The 20431-nt window shown below is 50.2% G+C and overlaps 3 protein-coding genes across 7 annotated transcripts in view; 1 reads left to right on the top strand and 2 right to left on the bottom strand.

Annotated features, from left to right (window-relative positions):
- fnbp1l (formin binding protein 1-like) overlaps nucleotides 1-8038 on the bottom strand; it is a 73958-nt gene extending 65920 nt beyond the window's left edge. For all 4 annotated transcript variants that reach the window (XR_010875196.1, XM_067230475.1, XM_067230476.1 and 1 more), the window contains exons 1-3: nucleotides 7926-8038; nucleotides 7678-7837; nucleotides 664-779 (exon numbers count right to left, since the gene is read on the bottom strand). Coding sequence is in view for 3 of the 4 variants with exons in the window: in XM_067230475.1 (XP_067086576.1) it covers nucleotides 664-779; nucleotides 7678-7701 (140 nt within the window). In the remaining variant the exon portion in view is untranslated. The remainder of the gene's footprint in view (nucleotides 1-663; nucleotides 780-7677; nucleotides 7838-7925) is intronic.
- A 415-nt stretch (nucleotides 8039-8453) lies between these two features.
- si:ch211-198n5.11 (methylcrotonoyl-coenzyme A carboxylase 2) lies at nucleotides 8454-13754 on the top strand. 2 transcript variants are annotated; one of them, XM_067230519.1, is made up of 13 exons: nucleotides 8454-8568; nucleotides 9396-9565; nucleotides 9701-9897; nucleotides 10030-10208; nucleotides 10700-10780; nucleotides 10861-11039; nucleotides 11267-11468; nucleotides 11577-11668; nucleotides 12174-12330; nucleotides 12437-12559; nucleotides 12689-12828; nucleotides 12979-13060; nucleotides 13223-13754. In XM_067230519.1, exons 1-13 carry the CDS (start codon nucleotides 8482-8484, stop codon nucleotides 13307-13309), a joined length of 1776 nt encoding a protein of 591 aa, XP_067086620.1. In that variant the 5' UTR covers nucleotides 8454-8481; the 3' UTR covers nucleotides 13310-13754. The 2 variants fall into 2 exon arrangements, with proteins under 2 accessions (XP_067086620.1, XP_067086619.1); XM_067230518.1 differs by having other exon boundaries at nucleotides 8467-8568; nucleotides 9260-9565.
- LOC136936600 (retinal Mueller cells isomerohydrolase-like) lies at nucleotides 13718-19310 on the bottom strand. The gene is made up of 13 exons (XM_067230209.1): nucleotides 19157-19310; nucleotides 18762-18912; nucleotides 18470-18577; nucleotides 18016-18157; nucleotides 17758-17905; nucleotides 17573-17654; nucleotides 17013-17145; nucleotides 16604-16743; nucleotides 16312-16441; nucleotides 15774-15888; nucleotides 15480-15574; nucleotides 15027-15138; nucleotides 13718-14937 (listed from the first exon to the last, which is right to left on the bottom strand). Exons 1-13 carry the CDS (start codon nucleotides 19308-19310, stop codon nucleotides 14789-14791), a joined length of 1659 nt encoding a protein of 552 aa, XP_067086310.1. The 3' UTR covers nucleotides 13718-14788.
- Nucleotides 19311-20431: the final 1121 nt, after the last annotated feature.

Here is a 20431-nt window from a genome sequence, read left to right as displayed (position 1 = left end):
CCCCCCCCCACACACACACTTTGATATAATAAAGTCAAGTAAAGTGAGAAATCAAGCGTAAATGATTCCCCACAGCGGGGGTGTGTGAGTGTGTTTTCGTGTGTGTGTGTGAGACTAGGATCGCGGTGACTAAATCATCCCCAGTTTGAAAGGTTAGTCATCGCCTTGTCGACACACACTGTGTCTCTCTGTCTCACTGTTCAGGGAAACTGTTATCTATGTTCTAGTGAACAATTTATCCCCATCCAGGCCTGTGTGTGTGTTGCTAGGGACTGCGTGGGAGGTATGTATGTTGCTGAGAGGTGTGTGTATCAGCAGTGATTCAGGGCTCCTGTGTGTGTGTGTGTGTGTGTTGCAGTAGTGATACAGGGTTAAGGTGTGTGTGTGTGTGTGTGTGTGTGTGTAGCAGCGGTGATTCGGGCTCATTGAGATTCTGAGGAGAGGAGGGGATGGGGTCTGGAACAGGGCTTGTAACTAGGCAACACCCCCCCTGGCATCCGAGACAGGGAGGGGTGTGTGTCTTATTTGAGGGAGGTGCGAGGGGGACGAGGGGAGGGGGTAAGGAGATGAAGGTACTGCCCGGAGGAGGGTGGATGTATGGGGAGGGGAGAGGAGTCTAGCGGGTGCCCTGCGGTGGAAGAGAGCGCTTCTCTGGAGCCTCACCTGAGCTGCTTGGCGTAGGTCTGTTCGATCTCCAGCCGCTCCTTGACAAACTTGGCATAGCGCTCCAGGAAGTCGATCCCCCACTGGGTGTGTTTGTCAAGGTTATCAAACTGGTCCTGAGGAGGGAGAGGGAGGGAGGAGACGAGGGGAGGAGGGAGGAGGGGAGGGAGGGAGGGAGAGTTGGGGGAGGGAGGGAGAAGAAGCAGGGCAGAAGATTTAATCCAGAGTGTTAAACAATGTTATGTGTGTGTGTGTGTGTGTGACGATTCGGCGGAGTTAAACAGTGAATTCTCATCCTAGACAGCTACAGGTACAACTCATGCTCGCTCGCCCTCCCTCTCTCCACAACAGCTGCAGTGTGTCTGTGTGTGTGTGCGTCGGCACGGCGATCGTGCGTGCGCGTGGGTTTAATGTGCGAGGATCTGTGTGTAGGGTATGTTGTAGGGTATGTGAGTGTGTATGTGTGTATGGGTCTGTGTGCCAATGTGTAGACGTGTGCGTGTGTGTTTCTGTCTGTCTGTCTGTCTGTGTGTGTGTGTGTGTGTGTGTGTGTCAGCACCACTCAACTCAGCATCACAGGGGCCTCAGACTGCAGCCCTGCAGCCCTGCAGCAGAATGTCTCTGCTCAACTGGAAAAACACTGCTGGTGCCTGTCTGCCAGACGAGCTCCCTCTCTCTCACACACACACACACACACACAACCGTACACACACAAGCACGCACAGTTCCTCTTTAATCAGAGTGAGAGTACAGGGAGAAGAGCAGAATAAACATCCCTGTACTAGACCAGCCTGGCCAGAGACCACAAATACCAGCCTGGCCAGAGACCACAAATACCAGCCTGGCCAGAGACCAAAAAGACCAGCCTGACCAGAGACCACAAAGACCAGCCTAGCCAGAGACCACAAAGACCAGCCTGACCAGAGACAAGCAGGCAGGTTAAACAGACCAGCCTGGCCAGAAATAATGCAGGCAGGTTAGAGAGCCCAGCCTGTCCAGAGACACCAGCCTGAAAAGAGAGGAGCAGGCAGGTTAGAGAGACCAGCCTGACCAGAGAGGAGCAGGCAGGTTAGAGAGACCAGCCTGACCAGAGAGGAGCAGGCAGGTTAGAGATACCAGCCTGACCAGAGAGGAGCAGGAAGGTTAGAGAGACCAGCCTGACCAGAGAGGAGCAGGCAGGTTAGAGAGACCAGCCTGACCAGTCACAGTCTGACTCTCTTACCTGCTTTACATTTACATTTAGTCATTTAGCAGACGTTCTTATCCAGAGCGACTTAATGTAAGTAAGCGAACCAGCAACCTTCTGATTACTAGCCCGATTCCCTAACCGCTCAGCCACCTGACTCCCTTCTAGGTTCTTGCACAAGAACAGTGTCAACAGAGACACATACACACTGATAACACACACACACGCACAGGAGAAGGAGCATGTGTGACAACAATCAGGGTACAACAAGAACCTAGTCTATTCCGTTTTGGCAACAGAAGACTACTTCAAAACAACTAAACAGTTAACACCTTGCTGTCATATTGCTAGAGGTCAAACCAGGTCCAGACCAGACCAGACCAGACCATGCCAGACCAGACCAGGCCATGCCAGACCAGGCCATGCCAGACCAGACCAGACCAGACCAGGCCATGCCAGACCATGCCAGACCAGAAAACACCCATACGCATGTCTCGGCGTCCATTCTTGTGCGTACGCTCCTTCAACCATAACAGACCAGGTCAGGCAATGTTCTTCTCTGGACCACAAACATCCTGCTAAACAATTATGACCGGAAGTGATGTCACAGCTGGGACAATCATGGGAACAATAACAGATTACTGGTTCCTTCAGGTCTGCTCCCTCTGACACACACACACACACACACACACGCAATACCACACACACAAACAAAACCACACACACAAATCAGAACATTGCATCCTAGACAGAAACAATGCTAAGCTTAACGTCATCAATCTGTACATTACTCTTACGATAATATTTTGTCTAGTATAGGCTCTAACACACACACACAAACATTGCAACCCTACCACACACTGCGACAGAAACATACACCCCCACACACACTCACACACCCCCACACACACTCACACACACCCATACACGCACACACACACACACACACACACACACACACATACACGCACACAGCAGCAGAGTGAGAGCAGGCTACTGAAGATGCTGGCTGCATTCCACTGAGACAGACCAGGCCTGCTTCTACATCGCTGTGCTGGGACAATAGACTCATTACCCTCTGCTGTTAGAGGGTCTGGCACAGACGCATGCATACACACACACACACACACACACACAAACAGCTCCAGAGAGGGGCAGAGACACAGAGAGGGTGGAAAATGTCACCCTGTCAAAAATACTACCGTCATTCAGAAGGTCCTCCAGGCTCTCTGTGTGTGTCTGTGGGTTTTTTAACACTGCCATCCACACCAAGAAGAAGAAAAGGATCTGGGTAAATATGTTTGGCCTTGTTGGTAACAAGGGGTGCGTACGTGCGTGTTTTTGTTTGTTTGGGGGGCTGAGGGCCCCAGTCTGCACCTCATGAATTATACAGAAGGATGAATACCACGGAATTCAAAGCGAGGCGTGGGGTAGAGTAGAGAGACACCAGGGAGAGTGAGTGAGCTAGGAGAGAGAGAGACCAGGGAGAGAGAGTGAGCTAGGAGAGAGAGAGACCAGGGAGAGACCAGGGAGAGAGAGTGATCTAGGAGAGAGAGAGAGAGAGACCAGGGAGAGACCAGGGAGAGAGAGAGTGATGTAGGAGAGAGAGAGAGACCAGGGAGAGAGAGATAACAGGGAGAGACCATGGAGAGAGTGAGCTAGGAGAGATAGAGACCAGGGAGAGAGAGAGAAAGCAGTAAAATGAGAGCAGAGCTGGAACTCGACCGATGACATCATAATGAGGGCGCATAGGAAGACAGGAAGCAACTAGAACCACCCATGGGACTTCCTGGTCCTAGGACCATGTGCCTGGGCCATGCGACCTGGCATCCAAACGTTTTTTACAGACAAACAGGTAAACAGAAAGACTTCCTCTTCCCTGATGACTGAATGGCACCGTAGCTGAAACACAGCCCTCCATCTACCCAAACGCTACAGCGCACACACGCACGCACAATCCGCATTGTCTTCCAATCCATCACGAATGGGACAGTCTCAATGGATCACATGAGGGATTCCACGGGGCATGTGTGTGTTTAGGCGAATGTGTGTGTTTGTGTAAGAAAGAGGCAGTTGTGTTCACCCTGCAACTCTCATGGTCATGTGTTAAATGGTACATACCCTGAGGCATCCCATCATGGGACCCTAACACCCACCCCCCCCCAACACACACACACACAGCAACAGTATAGTCACTCCAGCTCTTACTCAGCACTTTGAGGAAACAGTGACCAAGGGCAGATGAGACAGAGGCCAGGATTGAGACCCACCCATGGACGCAGCCTCACACGGCAACCTGCAACCATGACGACCGGCTGGCCACACCCCTGGATACAGGTCTGAGGTCTGCGCAAACAGACAGGTTCGGTTTCACCCCACCAGAAGAACTGCTCTCTGATTGGCTGGCTGCCTCTCAGCTCTGCCTTTCTAGCCGGCACTACTTGTCCTACAGCTTTCCTGCACTGAGCCAGAGAGACAGACAGACAGACAGAGAGAGAGATAGAGGGATGGAAAAGGACAGAAGGGGAGAAAGGGAGGGGTAATAAGAGAGGGAGAAAGGGAGGGGGTGGGGAGGGAGGGAGGAAGGAAGGACAGAGATTGGCTGACTCCTCAGCGAGGGATGAGAAGCAGAGACCAAGCCTGAGCAGGCCTGTGTGAAGGCTAGCTGGCTGGAGACCTGTCTGCAGGATACAGGATGACACGCAGACCTGTCTGTCTGCAGGATACAGGATGACACGCAGACCTGTCTGTCTGCAAGATACAGGATGACACGCAGACCTGTCTGTCTGCAGGATACAGGATGACACACAAAAGAGAGAGAGAAGGGAGAGGTGTGTGTGTGTGTGTGTCTCAGTCTGACAGCAGGAGTGTAAACAACATGTCCTATACTATAATGTACAAAATGTGGAAGGAGCTCTGGTTCCACACTGCCCGCCCGTCTGTCTTTCCACCTTTCTGTCTGAGAATGGAATAGAGGGTGAGAGGTGTAAACAGCTCCTGGCACAAATTGTGTGTGTGTGTGTGTGTGTCTGTCACCTATAAGAAGTGACAACTTAAAGCCATTCCTCCCGTGGCATGGCGTGAGCCTCGAGGAAGCCGCCTCCCCCTTCCTGTCAGCACCTTTGTTCCTGCTGTCCTAGCCAATCAGAGCTGAGGAGCGCTCGTGAGGCAGCAAGGCTTTAAGCAGAGAGCTACATTTAGTCATTTAGCAGACGCTCTTATCCAGAGCGACTTACAGTAAGTACAGGGACATTCCCCCGAGGCAAGTAGGGTGAAGTGCCTTTCCCAAGGACACAACGTCAGTTGGCATGACCGGGAATCGAACTGGCAACCTTCGGATTACTAGCCCGATTCCCTCACCACTCAGCCACCTGACTCCCTGTTATAGCTGTGAAAGAGGTGGCCTGGGTCTGAGTCTGGGGTCTGCAGCCGGCCTCTTCCTCGTTCACTCACAGCCACAGCTACGCTGGCTGGGTTATGCTGTGCTAGCGATGGTGTTGGTGTGTGCTGGACTGGTGTGTTGGGTTGGTGTGTTGGGTTAGTGTTAGGGTGTGTGGGTGTTGGGCTGGATTTGTTTGATTTGCCCTCCCAGGCAGTCCTGCCAGGGGAGGAGCTCACCTACCAGCACTATGCCTCACTGCAATGTGTGACCAGTTTATACTACACACACGCTGCTGTTTAGAGCCTAGTCATAAGACAAGTCTTTGTGTGTGTGTCTGTGTGTGAAGGTGTGTGTGTGTGTGTGTGTGTGTGCAGGGTGATGAGGGGTTGTCTCATAATCTCTTCCAGTTAATCATTAATCTGAAGTGTAGGTTCACGTGTGTTAAAGGCTGAGCAAACACTACAGAGCTGAGACTAGGAGAGGAGACTAGGACAGGAAACTAGGACAGAAGACTGGGAGAGGAGACTAGGACAGAAGACTAGGACAGAAGACTGGGAGAGGAGACTAGGAGAGGAAACTAGGAGAGGAGACTAGGACAGGAAACTAGGACAGGAGACTAGGACAGGAAACTAGGACAGAAGACTAGGACAGGAGACTGGGAGAGGAGACTAGGAGAGGAAATTAGGAGAGGAGACTAGGAGAGGAAACTAGGAGAGGAGACTAGGAGAGGAAACTAGGACAGGAGACCAGGAGAGAAGGCAGGATGGGAACCATGATGCAGATGAGTCAGGGGGGAGAGGGGACTGAGTGGGGTGGGGGTGGGACAGACAACATACATGTATACGGGTGCGCCCACAGGAAGCAGAGAGCAGCTGTGTTTTAGTGGGTCTGTCGGACTGAGAGGAAAGAGCTTGAGGAGCACCACAGAGACAACACTCAAATATTACACATGACCTCAAACACACACACACACACAAGTACATTTAGTCATTTTCAAGTACACACACGCACACACACAAGTACACACACACCTCCCTCATGTCTCCAGGCAGCTAATCTAGCACAATACTATTCCTCCTCATCCTCACCCCCTCACTGTCCTGGTACAACAATACACCTTAATTAAAGAAGACATCCACCCACACACACACACACACTTCTGTTGCGTGACAGAGTTGGGACAGATTTGTTGCTCTAATTAATAGATCAGACTGGCCTCGTTTGACCACCTCCAGCTACCTCACCTTCTCCACACTCCTCACTGCCTGTCTGTCTGTCCTGTTTTATCCGTCTGTCTGTCCTGTTTTATCCGTCTGTCTACCTGTCTACCCTTCTGTCCTGTCTACCTGTCAGTGTGCTGTGTCTCTCCTATCTCTCTGCCTATCAGTCCGACTAAACAGCTGGTTTACCCTGTCCCTTGACAGGACAGTGATGTATATTTATCTGTACAGTAAAGTATCTACCTTTACAGCAGCCGTGTAGGTGACCTGGTACAGAGCCAGAGTTTATCTTCCAGCCTGCCTGTCTGTCTGTCTGTCTAGTAGAGCGTTGACATCATAGCACTGTCTGAGATCTAGTACACTGGCAACCCCCGCTGAATAGAATGACTTCATTCTGACCAACAAAAAAAAATATATTGATCCGCCAGCCACACAATAGAGAATCGTGTTTCCTATAAGTAGAATATAGCTCATATCTACAGATACAAAAGATTTTATTTAATTTAAAAAGTTTTTCTTAAAACGTAAGGGCCTGCAACCGCCACCAAACCCCGCCGGTTGCTGGCCGGTAATCACCGGGAACGCCAGACTAGGAGTCAACAACCTGACAAAGACGGTTCCTAGAAAAGCCCCACGTAGACTACCGTCTGTTCCTCCACCGCCTAACGACTGGGAACCAAACAACCGCATTGGGAAGCAGTTTCTATGAATGATCAACTGACAGCATTAAAATTCTATGAGATCTGACAAGTCAAGTTTATTAACGTGCACTTGCATTGTTCTTACAAGGCGAGCTGTGAGCTGTACGGTATCTCTACCGGTGTCCCTGCTCCTCGCGCCCCTATCTGGATTGGGGGAGAACTATGGAACAGGGCGTGTGACCGTATCCAGTCAACCGTCCTACCAAACGACTACTCTTAAAAATAATAATTGTTCACAACAACCGTCACACACAACTCTGATTTTTTTTTTAAACGATGATTTTTCTCTGAGAAGCGCTAGTTATCAGTCTGGTCTCATATTTCTTGTCTGTCTGCTCTGACTTCTCTATTGTTTAGCGTCTCTATGGTAAAGGTGCATGTCGGGATTAGCTTGCTTGGCTAACTAGCTCCCTATTTTACACAATGCTGGCTAGGTAACCAAGTACCTTCCAAGTACAAATCCTGTTTATCGGACAAGTAGTAAAAAACAGTTCACCGTAAAAGAAAGGAGATTATTTGACGTACCCAAAGCTCCGTTCCCCAACTCATCTCGTATTCCACATAGACCCAAAACCCAAATTCCGTCAGCGTCTTCTCCGCTCCAACTCGCCAAGGGTGCGTTCCCAATTCTGTGGCGTCGGTGTAGAGTACACTCCTTGGCTCTGCTCTCGCTACCCGTTCCCTCCTGATTCGGGGTTTTGAGAGGAAGTGCAGAGTTAGCAGGGAAGAGAGTACGCAGAGAAACTGGAGCTTCGGGCGAATGAAACGAATACCTCAATATTAAAGCGACGACTGAGGAGAAGGAGTCATAGTTGCGTGAATCATAAAGTTGGGTTTTTGTGTGCAAAGTTCGTTTTTAGCAGACAGGCTACTCTGATCATGCTGTGTTGAGAGTTGTTGCTATAAGTGTATAACGTCACCAGGTATCTTTAAAGCAGAGGCCAGTTTTTCCACTATTGTACAGATTACGTGTGTAAGGCTCTTGTTAAACAACAGAGGCCCTAATGTAGGTCTTATTAATGTGTAATTGAAATAGATCGTCAGAAAAATGATGCGTGTAGCTTTTCGTAATTCAACACGCGTATTTTTATAAAAACAAATTGGCATGCCTTATCAACGAACATCTTTAAAAAAAAACTTAAAGCTTTTAGATCAACACCTAAGATGAGTAAATACTCCAAAACAAACGCAACCTCAGATGTCAAACTTGATCATCCTCATTGATTAGTGAACAATGCCCTCTAGTGGTATGTATTTAGGATGACAGCTAATAGCCATATGAAACTGCAGTTTTTGTTTCCGCCCAGACCGCGTTAACTGTAACACTCAATGAAAAATGCGAGGTTCTATTGTGGCAGTTTAAGTTGTCCTCCGTCTACTAAATCCAGAATTAGTCATGTACAGTTGCCTGGCACGGTAAGACCGTATGCACTTTTAAATGTTATCTTAACGGCTATGTCAAGTGAAGGGTATTACTGAACCGCAGGCACGTAATGAACAGGTTGCAAGCTACTCTGATGACCTTTAGCACACATTTGTATTGTTGTGAACAGCTTGACAGGTAGTTTGACACTTAAACTAAGCCATACTGACACGTACGCTAATGGTATGTCTAGACAAAATACATATATTCATGCATTCTATCTGGAGTTTTCTTTGAGACAGGAAGGGGCGCGAACAACGTCAAAGCAAAATAGTGATTTGAGCACCCTTGTTATGGTCCTGCGTCCCCACCCTCTTGTGCCCCCCAGTTGCATTTGATTATTTTAGCAGACGCTTTTACCCAAAGCAATGTACAAAACGTGCATGTAGAAAATACAGCAGCATTTCAATGATCAGAAGTGGATAGTTTGATCAGTATTTCGGTGGTCTGAGTCAAGAAATTGTCTGTATTTACCAGGCACAGCGTAAAGTTACCACATTTAAGCTACCAGGCACAGTGACGAATAAAACACAACCCCCGCTCCCTCCCTTCATCCTTCTTTTTTTCCCTCCCTCCATCCGCCACCTCTCCCTCCATCCCACACTCTCCCCCTCCATCCCACACACTCCACCCATCTCTCTCCTCATTCTTCTCACTCCCCCGACCTCCACCTCCCTCCCCCAGGAGCCTGCGCTGCAATGTCGGGGCCTGGCCCTCCTACGTCCCCTCCAGCACCCTGGCCGTGCTACGGAGCCCCGACCGCAGGTCACCTGACCACCACTGTCCACACCGACCTCTGACCTCCAGCCTACCTCTTCAGGAAGCACGACCCCTGCGTGACCCCAGGCTGACCCCAGCCCGCTCTATGGGGACCGGCACACGCAGGAAGAGGCCGCCCAGCGCGTTTCCTGTCCTGGAGGAGAAGCTGCAGCCGATCCACACCCACGTCTACGAGGCCAACCTCAGGAACAGCACAGCCTGCCAACAGAGGTTTGTCTCTGGGGGTAACACTCATGGAGGGGGGGGGCATTATGGAACAGCCTGTCATCGTAAAAGCATCCACATCCCATGGAATCTTCTGCAATTGGATGTTGAAGTAGGTGTTCCGACTCCTCCCCTTTTTAGATATGTGACGTTCAGGGAGAAGGTGAGGAAAGGGGGCGGAGAGAACGCCGTTGCCAGACACACCCAGAGGAACAAAAAGCTGCTGGTCCGGGATAGGCTCCGCCTCTTGCTTGATGATGAGGACTTCCTGGAGCTGTCTCCCTTCGCTGGGCTCGGTCTGCCCTATGGAGACATCCCCTCCGCTGGCTGCCTGACTGGTGGGTTTAGCTTGGGCCTGACTGACTGGAAGCACTACCCTAAGACTGACTCGTGAATCTAGCATCTGACTGACTGTGTGTGTGTGTGTGTGTACTGTATGTTTGTGTGTGTGTGTGTCCCCAACCCCCCAGGTGTGGGCCGGATCAACGGCCTGTGGTGCGTCTTCATAGCCAACGATGCCACAGTGAAGGGCGGCACGGCTTATCCAATCACAGTGAAGAAGCAGCTGAGGGCCCAGGACGTGGCCATGCAGAACCGCCTGCCCTGTGTCTACCTGGTGGACAGTGGAGGAGCCTTCCTCCCTCTGCAGGTACACACACACACGTAACCACCTACACGCACATGTAACCACCTACACACACACACACACACACACACACACACACACACACATGTAACCACCTACACACACACACACACGTAACCACCTACACGCACATGTAACCACCTACACACACACACACACACATGTAACCACCTACACACACACACACATGTAACCACCTACACGCACATGAAACCACCTACACACACACACACACACACACACACACACACATGTAACCACCTACACACACACACACACGTAACCACCTACACGCACATGTAACCACCTACACACACACACACACACACACACACACACACACACATGTAACCACCTACACACACACACACATGTAACCACCTACACACACATGTAACCACCTACACACACACACACGCACATTTAACCACCTACACACACGCACATGTAACCACTTACACACACTCATAAGTAACTTGGCCTGTTCTCTCCAGTCAGAGATCTTTCCAGATAAGAACCAAGGAGGGAGAACGTTCTACAACGAGGCCATCATGTCCGCCATGAGAATCCCTCAGGTAAGCTTTGTGACACAGGCAGGCTGTGTGTGTGTGTGTAAACCTGCTGTTGTAGTGTCAGTACCGTATTGTCTCTCTAGGTGTCAGTAGTGTGTGGCTCGTGCACTGCCGGCGGCGCTTACATTCCCACCATGGCAGAGGAAGCTGTGATGGTCCACCGGATCGGGACTATCTTCCTGGGAGGGCCGCCATTGGTCAAGGCCGCCACCGGGGAGGAGGTGACACCGGAGGATCTGGGCGGGGCCACGCTGCACGCAGAGTGAGTTGGGGAAGTTGCTGATGCCAACAGGAAACAGTAAAACCCTACTTTCACAAAATTCTTGAAAGACAGCTGCACAGTGCGGCGTGAGGGACGGGTGTAGGTAGAGATGAATGAGTAGAGGATTTGGCTGCGGGTCAAGAGGTCGGAGGTTCAAATCTGGAGTGTCGGGAGGAGGAAGAATGAGGATGGTGTGTGAGCGGTAACACTGTGTGCTGTTGCTTCAGGGTAAGCGGCTGCGTGGACCATTTTGCCTGGGACGAAAAGGAGGCCTACATGTACACCAGGAACATCATCTCCACGCTGAACTATGAGCTGCCGGAGGAGGAGGAGGAGCAGGGCAGGAGGGTGGAACAGCCGCTACACAGCCCTGAGGAGCTGATGGGACTGGCTCCTCTGAACTACAACCACAGCCTGGACGTCAAACTGGTCAGAGACGCACACACACATACAAACACAAACACTGTATGACACGCTAGTGTGTGCTCAGTTGTGTTGTTTGTGTCTTTGTTGTGGATGTTGTTGTTGTTGTTGCAGCTCCTGAGTCGTCTGACAGATGGTAGTAAGTTCCAGGAGTTCAAGGCCAGATATGGAACCTCCCTGGTGACAGGCTTTGCCAAGATAGAGGGGTGAGACACACACACACACAGACTGACTCTCATACACACATCCACAGACACCAACTCACACAAACACACATCACGACAGACAAACTCACACACACAAGTTAACTACCTCACACACTGATTCTACCTCACACACCCATTAACTCCCTCCCTCTCTCTCACACACACACACAACTGTTCTTGCTGACCCTGTAGGAACAGACTGCTCCTGTTGAGTAACATTTCTCCCCTCTTGACGGTCTCTAACAGGATTAGTTAAACAATGAATTACCAGCGGATTAAGAGTTAACCCCCGTTACCTCGGTAATCAGATTAGTACACTCACACGGTCGTCCAATCAGATCGGTGCATGCCCCGGCCCCCCTTTCTGGGAAGAGGTTCCTAGAGGCCCCTGCTCATCCCACGTTGTCCCGGCAACCGTACCTTTGGGGGGTCACCTGACCCGCTAATAAGGAAGTATTGCGGTCGGTGATCCCCTCTGTTTGACCTCTGACCCTTGAACCCGTAGGCACCTGGTGGGCATTGTCGCCAGTAATGGGGAGCTCTCCTGCGCGGCGTCGCTGAAGGGCAGCCATTTTGTGCAGCTGTGCGACCAGAGAGACGTCCCCCTGCTCTTCCTGCAGAACACCGCGCCCCGGCCCAGACACACACACACTCTGAGCCAGGTACACGCACTGAACAATACTCCAATCCAGGTTTCTAGTGGCTCTGGTCTGCTTAACTCCTCCTCTTCCTCCTCCCCCTCCTCCCTCTTCTTCCTCCCTCCTACAGGCAGACACCAACAGCAACCGTCTCAAAGCCCAGGGTTCTATGATGTCAGCTGTGGCCTGCGCCACCGTCCCCAAAATCACCGTCGTCATAGGTGGTTGCTATGGCGCCGACAGCTATGCTATGGTGAGTGTGCTAGTCGAGGAGGTGTGGTGGCCGTTTAGAACCGCAACACAAGCCCTACTCTGCACTTATTATTATTATTATTATTATTATCATTAAGTCTGTTTGATTGTTTTGTATGTGTGTGTCCAGTGCGGCCGGGCGTTTGACCCTCATTTCCTGTTCCTGTGGCCCAACGCGAGAGTCAGTCTGGTCGCCCCGGGTTACGCGGCCGCCCTGACTCCTCCTGAGGGAGAGGAAGGGGAGGGGGCGCTGAGGAAAATCAACAAGAGGTGGGACACACCGATCAGTTCGCTGCTCACGCCAACACACACACACACACAAGCACGCACACATACAAAGACATACACACACATGCGTGGGCTGGCATCATTAGGCACCGATATTTATCACCTGCTGACTAATGTGTGTGTGTGTTACAGGCTGGAGGAGGAGAGCTCGGCTTTCTTCTCATCTGGCAGGCTGTGGGATGACGGAGTGATCCTCCCTCAGGACACGAGGAAGGTAAACACACCTCACTTCCTGTCCACTTCCAGTCTACTTCCTGTCCTGGTCTCCCCTTCTCCTGCTGTATCCCACCTCTCCATACCACATGGCAGCCATTTTGCTATACAGTATATAGAAGCGTTGTGCCCTTGTGATTTGTTATGGGGTGTTGTGTTTCAGGTGGTGGGAGTCTGTCTGACCATCAGCCAGCAGCAGCGGTACCAGCTGTCCACAGAGAAGACCTGCTCCCCCATGCTCAGGGTCTGACCTCCTGAAGACCTTGTGACCCCAAGTCTGGACCTGGCCTTAGGGCCCAGATCAAGAACCCAGACCTGGCCTTACAACCCAGCCCAGGAATGAAATCCAGCCTGGTAACCCAGACCTCATGAGTAATGACCCAGGCCTAGAACTGAACCAACCTGGACTTTGAAGTAATTGTTGCCTTAGAACCCAGACCTCATGACCCAGGTCGGGACCTGGGGTTTGAACCAGACCCGGAGCTGAACCAGACCTGGACCTGGCCTTGAGATGCACCCGCCAAGCTCTCTGTTAATGCATAGAGCCTTTGGTCCTGTGATGGACGTCCAAAGTGCAATTTTAGAGACTGATCTCTCATGAGTTAATGTGACTGTAATTAGACTAATGCACTGTACTAACGACACTATCAATGCAACAACTTGGTTTTTATTTGTAAAAAAGTTATGGAATAACATTTGTTATTTGTAAAGAATTTCTGTAATTGATTTACAGGACTGTAAAACGACTCTTATTTCATATTAGTGCATTGAAAGCTGTAGTGTTAACATGTGTGGAGGCTAACCCCAAGGGGATCTCTAGGGTTAGCATGTCTGGAGGAGGCTAACACCAGGGGAACTCTAGGGTTAGCATGTCTGGAGGCTAACACCAGGGGAACTCTAGGGTTAGCATGTCTGGAGGAGGCTAACACCAGGGGGATCTCTAGGGTTAGCATGTCTGGAGGAGGCTAACACCAGGGGGAACTCGAGGGTTAGCATGTCTGGAGGAGGCTAACACCAGGGGGAACTCTAGGGTTAGCATGTCTGGAGGCTAACACCAGGGGAACTCTAGGGTTAGCATGTCTGGAGGAGGCTAACACCAGGGGGAACTCTAGGGTTAGCATGTCTGGAGGAGGCTAACACCAGGGGGAACTCGAGGGTTAGCATGTCTGGAGGCTAACACCAGGGGGAACTCTAGGGTTAGCATGTCTGGAGGCTAACACCAGGGGAACTCTAGGGTTAGCATGTCTGGAGGAGGCTAACACCAGGGGGAACTCTAGGGTTAGCATGTCTGGAGGAGGCTAACACCAGGGGGAACTCGAGGGTTAGCATGTCTGGAGGCTAACACCAGGGGGAACTCTAGGGTTAGCATGTCTGGAGGAGGCTAACACCAGGGGGAACTCGAGGGTTAGCATGTCTGGAGGCTAACACCAGGGGGAACTCTAGGGTTAGCATGTCTGGAGGCTAACACCAGGGGAACTCTAGGGTTAGCATGTCTGGAGGAGGCTAACACCAGGGGGAACTCTAGGGTTAGCATGTCTGGAGGAGGCTAACACCAGGGGGAACTCGAGGGTTAGCATGTCTGGAGGCTAACACCAGGGGGAACTCTAGGGTTAGCATGTCTGGAGGAGGCTAACACCAGGGGGAACTCTAGGGTTAGCATGTCTGGAGGAGGCTAACACCAGGGGGAACTCTAGGGTTAGCATGTCTGGAGGCTAACACCAGGGGAACTCTAGGGTTTGTACATGCCGTGGAAGGTAACAGGGATGATAGTGTCGACCTCAGCACGGGCCACCTCTGTCAGGTCCCTGGCGTTGAGGATGAGCAGGAAGCCAGGCCTCTCGGCCGCGTCGGGCTTCACAACTATACTCAGCAGCACCCCTAGAGGATGGGACGACAACAGAGAATTCAGTGACAGCTTTAATAAGAGGTTTGTCGGTCACGTGTGTCAGGTGCTGTTCTGTCCTTACCGTCATCTTCCTCGGTTGCGTCTGGCGTTTGGACGAAAAGCGGCTCGGAGGGGTACGAGTCAGCTTCCTGCCACACCCATGTCTCCTTGGTAACCACGTTCAGCTTACAGATCTACTTGGGGCGACCAATAGGATTGTGACTGTCAGATGATCTACCAGCCAGCTATGAGTTGTCATGTTTCTATGAAAAGTTTCAGTCCATACCCTTCCTGTCTGGTATGAAGTGGTTTAGTCTGTACCCTCCCTGTCTGGTATGAAGTGGTTTAGTCTGTACCCACCCTGTCTGATATGAAGTGGTTTAGTCTGTACCCACCCTGTCTGGTATGAAGTGGTTCATTCTGTACCCACCCTGTCTGGTATGAAGAGGTTTAGTCTGTACCCACCCTGTCTGGTATGAAGTGGTTTAGTCTGTACCCTCCCCGTTTGGTATGAAGTGGTTTAGTCTGTACCCACCCTGTCTGGTATGAAGTGGTTTAGTCCCAGTCCGTAAGCGTAGCTGTATTTTTTCCCGCCGCAGCGACTGTAGTTGATCTGAGGGAACTCAAAAGCTGCAGAGAGAAACAACTTCCTGTTTACCGCCAAGCCCCAGTACACAACACATCCTGTGTACATGTCACCCTCCCTCTTCAGACAGGTGTGAATGTGAGGATGCAGTCAGAAACACTGTTCTACTATGTTCTAGAGACATACATAATGATTTACAGCATTCCTTGTTCTAGAGAATGAGGAGAACCTGTGTGGTCCTACCCTGACGAGGCCCAGAAAACAGAATCTCAGGTTCTAGCCACACGGTTCCGTCACGGCGGAGAACAGCCGTGGCGGTGGTGTCGGGCAAAGAGACCAGGTTCATCCCCTGCTCCTCCTGTACGGAACACACCGGAACGCCAGAACACACACATTAACACAGAAGGAACACACAACACACACCGGACAAGGCTTGGCGAGAGAACATGCAGGACGTAGTATGTAGTGGTGTGTAGTGTGTAGTACATAGTGTGTAGTGTGTGTTTGACCTTGTGGATGTCCAGAGGCAGGACGTAGTATGTAGTGGTTAGTATATGAGTGGTGTGTAGTGTGTAGTACATAGTGTGCAGTGTGTGTTTGACCTTGTGGATGTCCAGAGGCAGGACGTAGTATGTAGTGGTTAGTATATGTGTAGTGTGTAGTACATAGTGTGCACTGTGTGTTTGACCTTGTGGATGTCCAGAGGCAGGACGTAGTATGTAGTGGTTAGTATATAAGTGGTGTGTAGTGTGTAGTACATAGTGTGCAGTGTGTGTTTGACCTTGTGGATGTCCAGAGGCAGGACGTAGCGTCGGACCTCGGGCTGAGGGGCTCTCATGGCCGCCTTCTTCACTTCCTCCCAGTCGTTACGCAGGTTGGCCAGGTACAGGTAGTTATACACAAACTCGTGCCTACAAACACACACACAGAGATTAGGGCAGACCAGACCATGTTAAGCAGAAGGAGATCAGACCAATCTGTTCTAGAGCAGACTTGATTAGACCCAATCACTCTATGCCACAGCAAACAAGCTCAGTCCAGACCATATCAATCTATCCCAGAGCAGTACACACCCTTTCCATGTGCACAGGTCGACCACTATGCAACCCTGCTCCTCGTAGCTGTTGATGTGGTGGAACATGTTGAAGGTTGAGGTTCTGAACTTCACAGGGTTGTACTCTGCTGGTTCCTTCGAGGCCAGGTGGAACCAGGTCTGGACAGAAGGAACATTACTGTCACCGGCCACATAGGAGAACAAGTACTAGAACAATACAGGGTTCCTTGACTGTCCTTGTTGGAGAACCTTCTGGTGAAACCTTAAAGAACGTTTGTTGGTTCCATTTAGAACCAAACAACGGTTCTAGAACAATTTTTCCAAAGGAAGGAACGATCCTTTAGTAGAATACTACCATGATGTAAATGCCAAAACATGATAAAAGGATGCTATTATAAACCATAACAGATAACATCCAGTCAACGTACCCCCATGGTCTCGTTCACCTCGAAGCAGTCCATGTAGTTGGTTCCTCTGATGCTCCAGGCCGTTAGGAACTTGAGCAGGTTGATCCTCACAGCTGTCTCCACAAACACAAAGTGCTTCTCTGTCATGCCAAAACTGTGGGAGGAGGAACAGATGTAGCTTCTCTGCTCTGGAAGAGTAAACCCGGCTTATATTTATTTATTATACATTGTCATCTATAATAATCTAAACGATATTATGAATGCGTGTAATCAAAATATTATTATCGGTTGATTGTCATGGTGACTAGACATACTCAGGATCTTGGATCAGCTGTAGTTATTCTATGATCAGTATTAAGGAATCCTTTTCACTTTCAGGTAAACCAGCTCATGAAACATAAATGACACAACAACTGTATAGAAGCATCTGCTAAATAAATCAAATGTAAACTGCAACCATAGAAGGGAAAGTGCTCATGAATGGCTGGAGAACAGTTTGGGCGTCAACATAGGGGGATTCCAACCTGCAATCTCTTGATTTGCAGCTCAGAGCTGTACCGCTGAGCTAAAGCCGATGGTACCTGTGCACGTAGGAGGGCTTGAACCTCTCACTGCTGGGGATTTGAACCATCACCTGGGACTTCTCTATTGGATCCGACCCGTCTGAAACACAACACGCAACACACTCTGTAAATGACCCTAACCCTGACCCTAACTACTAACCATAACCCCACCACACCAACCCGAACCTACTGGTCCGACCCACCTTTGGGAGCAGGAGGGATTTTGATGATGTTGTAGGCCAGGCTCATGTTCTTCCCGAAGCAGTTCCCGATGTTGTAGACGGTCCCGTCGCTCTCGATGTGGGGGTGGGCGGTCACCCCGTTCACGGACACGTAGTCACACAGGTCCACCTGAGGGAGGGAGGAAGTGGGCCACATGCTCATGGTTTCTCCCTCGTTGGTTTCCCATATACAGGGATCAGCCAGATGATTCACGGTGATCTCATCCAATCAGGCCTCACCCTCTTCAGGGTCTCCAGGGTATCAGGGTCAACCTTGGTGATGTAGTTGGTCTCAGTGCAGGCGTAGAAGTCCTCTCCGACTGGATACACGTTCACAAGACAGTTATCTGTCACCTCGATGCCCTGGAAGTATGTGAAGAACCTGCCCACAGATACTCACACACACACACACACCAACACACACACACTGTGAGAAGCAATCCTTTCTCTGAGCCGTCATGGTTTTGTAACGTTTTCATTTAGCAAACTCTTTCATCCAGATCAATCAATTAGTTACGCAGTTCAGTCACGCATATTTAAATTAAGTAAACATTTTTTTATTTTTTTATTTAAGTATTTATATTGCATTGTCCCAGATAACAAACAGAGCTGAGTCTGAGATAAGAATATATTCATAAATAAAAACATAATGAAGGATCTTCTGTAGTTTCTCAGGCCCCTCACCCAGCCTCACCTGGAGAAGATGTTCTTGCAGGGGTCTGGATAGGCCGCCGTCCCAAACTCTGTGATCACGACCCTCTTCTCCGTCATGGCGCGCACGTACGCGTCCGTTTTCAAAAACCTTGAGGGACGGGGTTTTCGTTCGATCATGAACATCCTCAGCGTCTGTTTGTGTGTTGACGTGTGTGTGTTTTGTTCCGCTCTAACGAGAACCAGTTGTCTATCCTGAGGCTCCCACAAAGCATTCCTCTTATTTGCAGGGAGAGAAGCACTCCCCCACACATGCACATATTTGTTGGACTTACTTCCTGTAGTAGGTCACGTGACCATTCTTCAGGTCAAACTTGTGCATGAGGGCCTGTCCGTCAAATAGGTGGTAGAAGGGCTGGTCTCCCACCTCAAACAGGCCCGGGCCTAGACGGAGCAGACTACCCCCCAGCCAAGAGGGGATCACACCTACACACACATGCATAAACACACACACATAAACATACACACATGCACACACACACAAGGGAAGCTCATAAATGTCTGTTTGACCAGATCTTAAAACCCCTTTTTACTTCCTGGGGGGTTGGAAGGTGTGTGTGTTTATGTGAGGGGAGGGAGTGTTTGTGTGTGTGTCTGTTCACTTTCGAGTTTCAAGTTCATTGCCATTGGTCACTCATTGGTATGTGTGTGTGTGGCAGAATGTGTGTACCAGTGACCACGGCAGGGATTGGTTCATTCAGTTCTTCACACGTCTCAAAGATCTTCTTATAGCCTCCAGCTGGATGCTCCACTCTGGGAAACACACACACACATACACACACACACACAGAAAGAGTACGTAAACAATCTGTAATCCTGATCATAACAAACCCAATTCAAACCCACGTATTCAAACAGAGATGTTGAAGGAACTTCCAGGTCTTCCAAAGTCTCCACACCCTGACAGGATGTTCAGGGGTTCATATGGAGGTTTGGACCAGACTGCGGTCTGAAATGTTTTCTCACCACAGAATCGCCCTCTCTTACTGGAAAAGTTGATGCAAGAGCCAAGGCTGTAAAATCCAGCATTCCCAACCATAAAACAGCTCTACCACAACCCTACCATAGCCCACAAAATCCTTCACGCAACCCTAAACAACCTTAGCAAAGCTCTTCCACCACACTACTATCATCCTAACCCAACACAACCATAACACAACCATTATTTACCCCTAGCTTTAACCCCAACACAACTCTAAACAACCTGAAAAGATCTCTACCCCAACCCTAACACGACCCAACATTAACCCAACTGCATCCTAACACAACTCTGAAGCCACAACCAGAATGTCAGTTTTAGAAGTTTCATTACACTAGTTTAGGTTTAGTGTGAACCATAACCCAGTGTAAACCCTAAACCAGTCACAGACACACACACAGACACACACACACACACACACACACACAGACACACACACAAGCCAGATGGAGAGAGTTCCAAAAGATAAGATACGTACCGACTAACCATGATTCTTCGCTGGATGAAACACTGTCAGTCTTCCCAGATGAAAACACACACTGGTCTGGGTGAAGGCTCACATTTCTACCAAGGTATCTTACTCGTCTGCCCCCCCCCCCACCCCCTGCTCAGGCCCCCAGCCAATCACAGGGCAGCAGAACAAGCAGGCTTTGTATCCTTAGACCATTCAGTTTCCTCCACGGCCAGTGTTCGCTCCTCACCACAATACTGCTGCTTGCAGGAATGTTCCGGGATAATCAAGAGACCCACAAGAGGCCCGGTCTCAGCCTGGTTCTGGAGGGTCAGAGGGGGGACAACTTAGGACTAAAGAGGCCACAACAACATGCCTCATCTCTGGGAAAAGTCATGTTCATTCCCTCTCACCATGTTGCTGTTGTCGTGCTTCAGAGGAGAAAGAAAGGAGGGGGAGAGATGGAGGGAGACTGAGGGGGGAGGAAGAGAAGGGGTTGGGAGAGAGAATGAGAG

The sequence above is a fragment of the Osmerus mordax genome, chromosome 27 (assembly GCF_038355195.1).
Source record: "Osmerus mordax isolate fOsmMor3 chromosome 27, fOsmMor3.pri, whole genome shotgun sequence".
NCBI classification, from domain to species: Eukaryota; Metazoa; Chordata; class Actinopteri; order Osmeriformes; family Osmeridae; genus Osmerus; species Osmerus mordax.
This window is presented reverse-complemented; position numbering and strand designations above follow the sequence as displayed.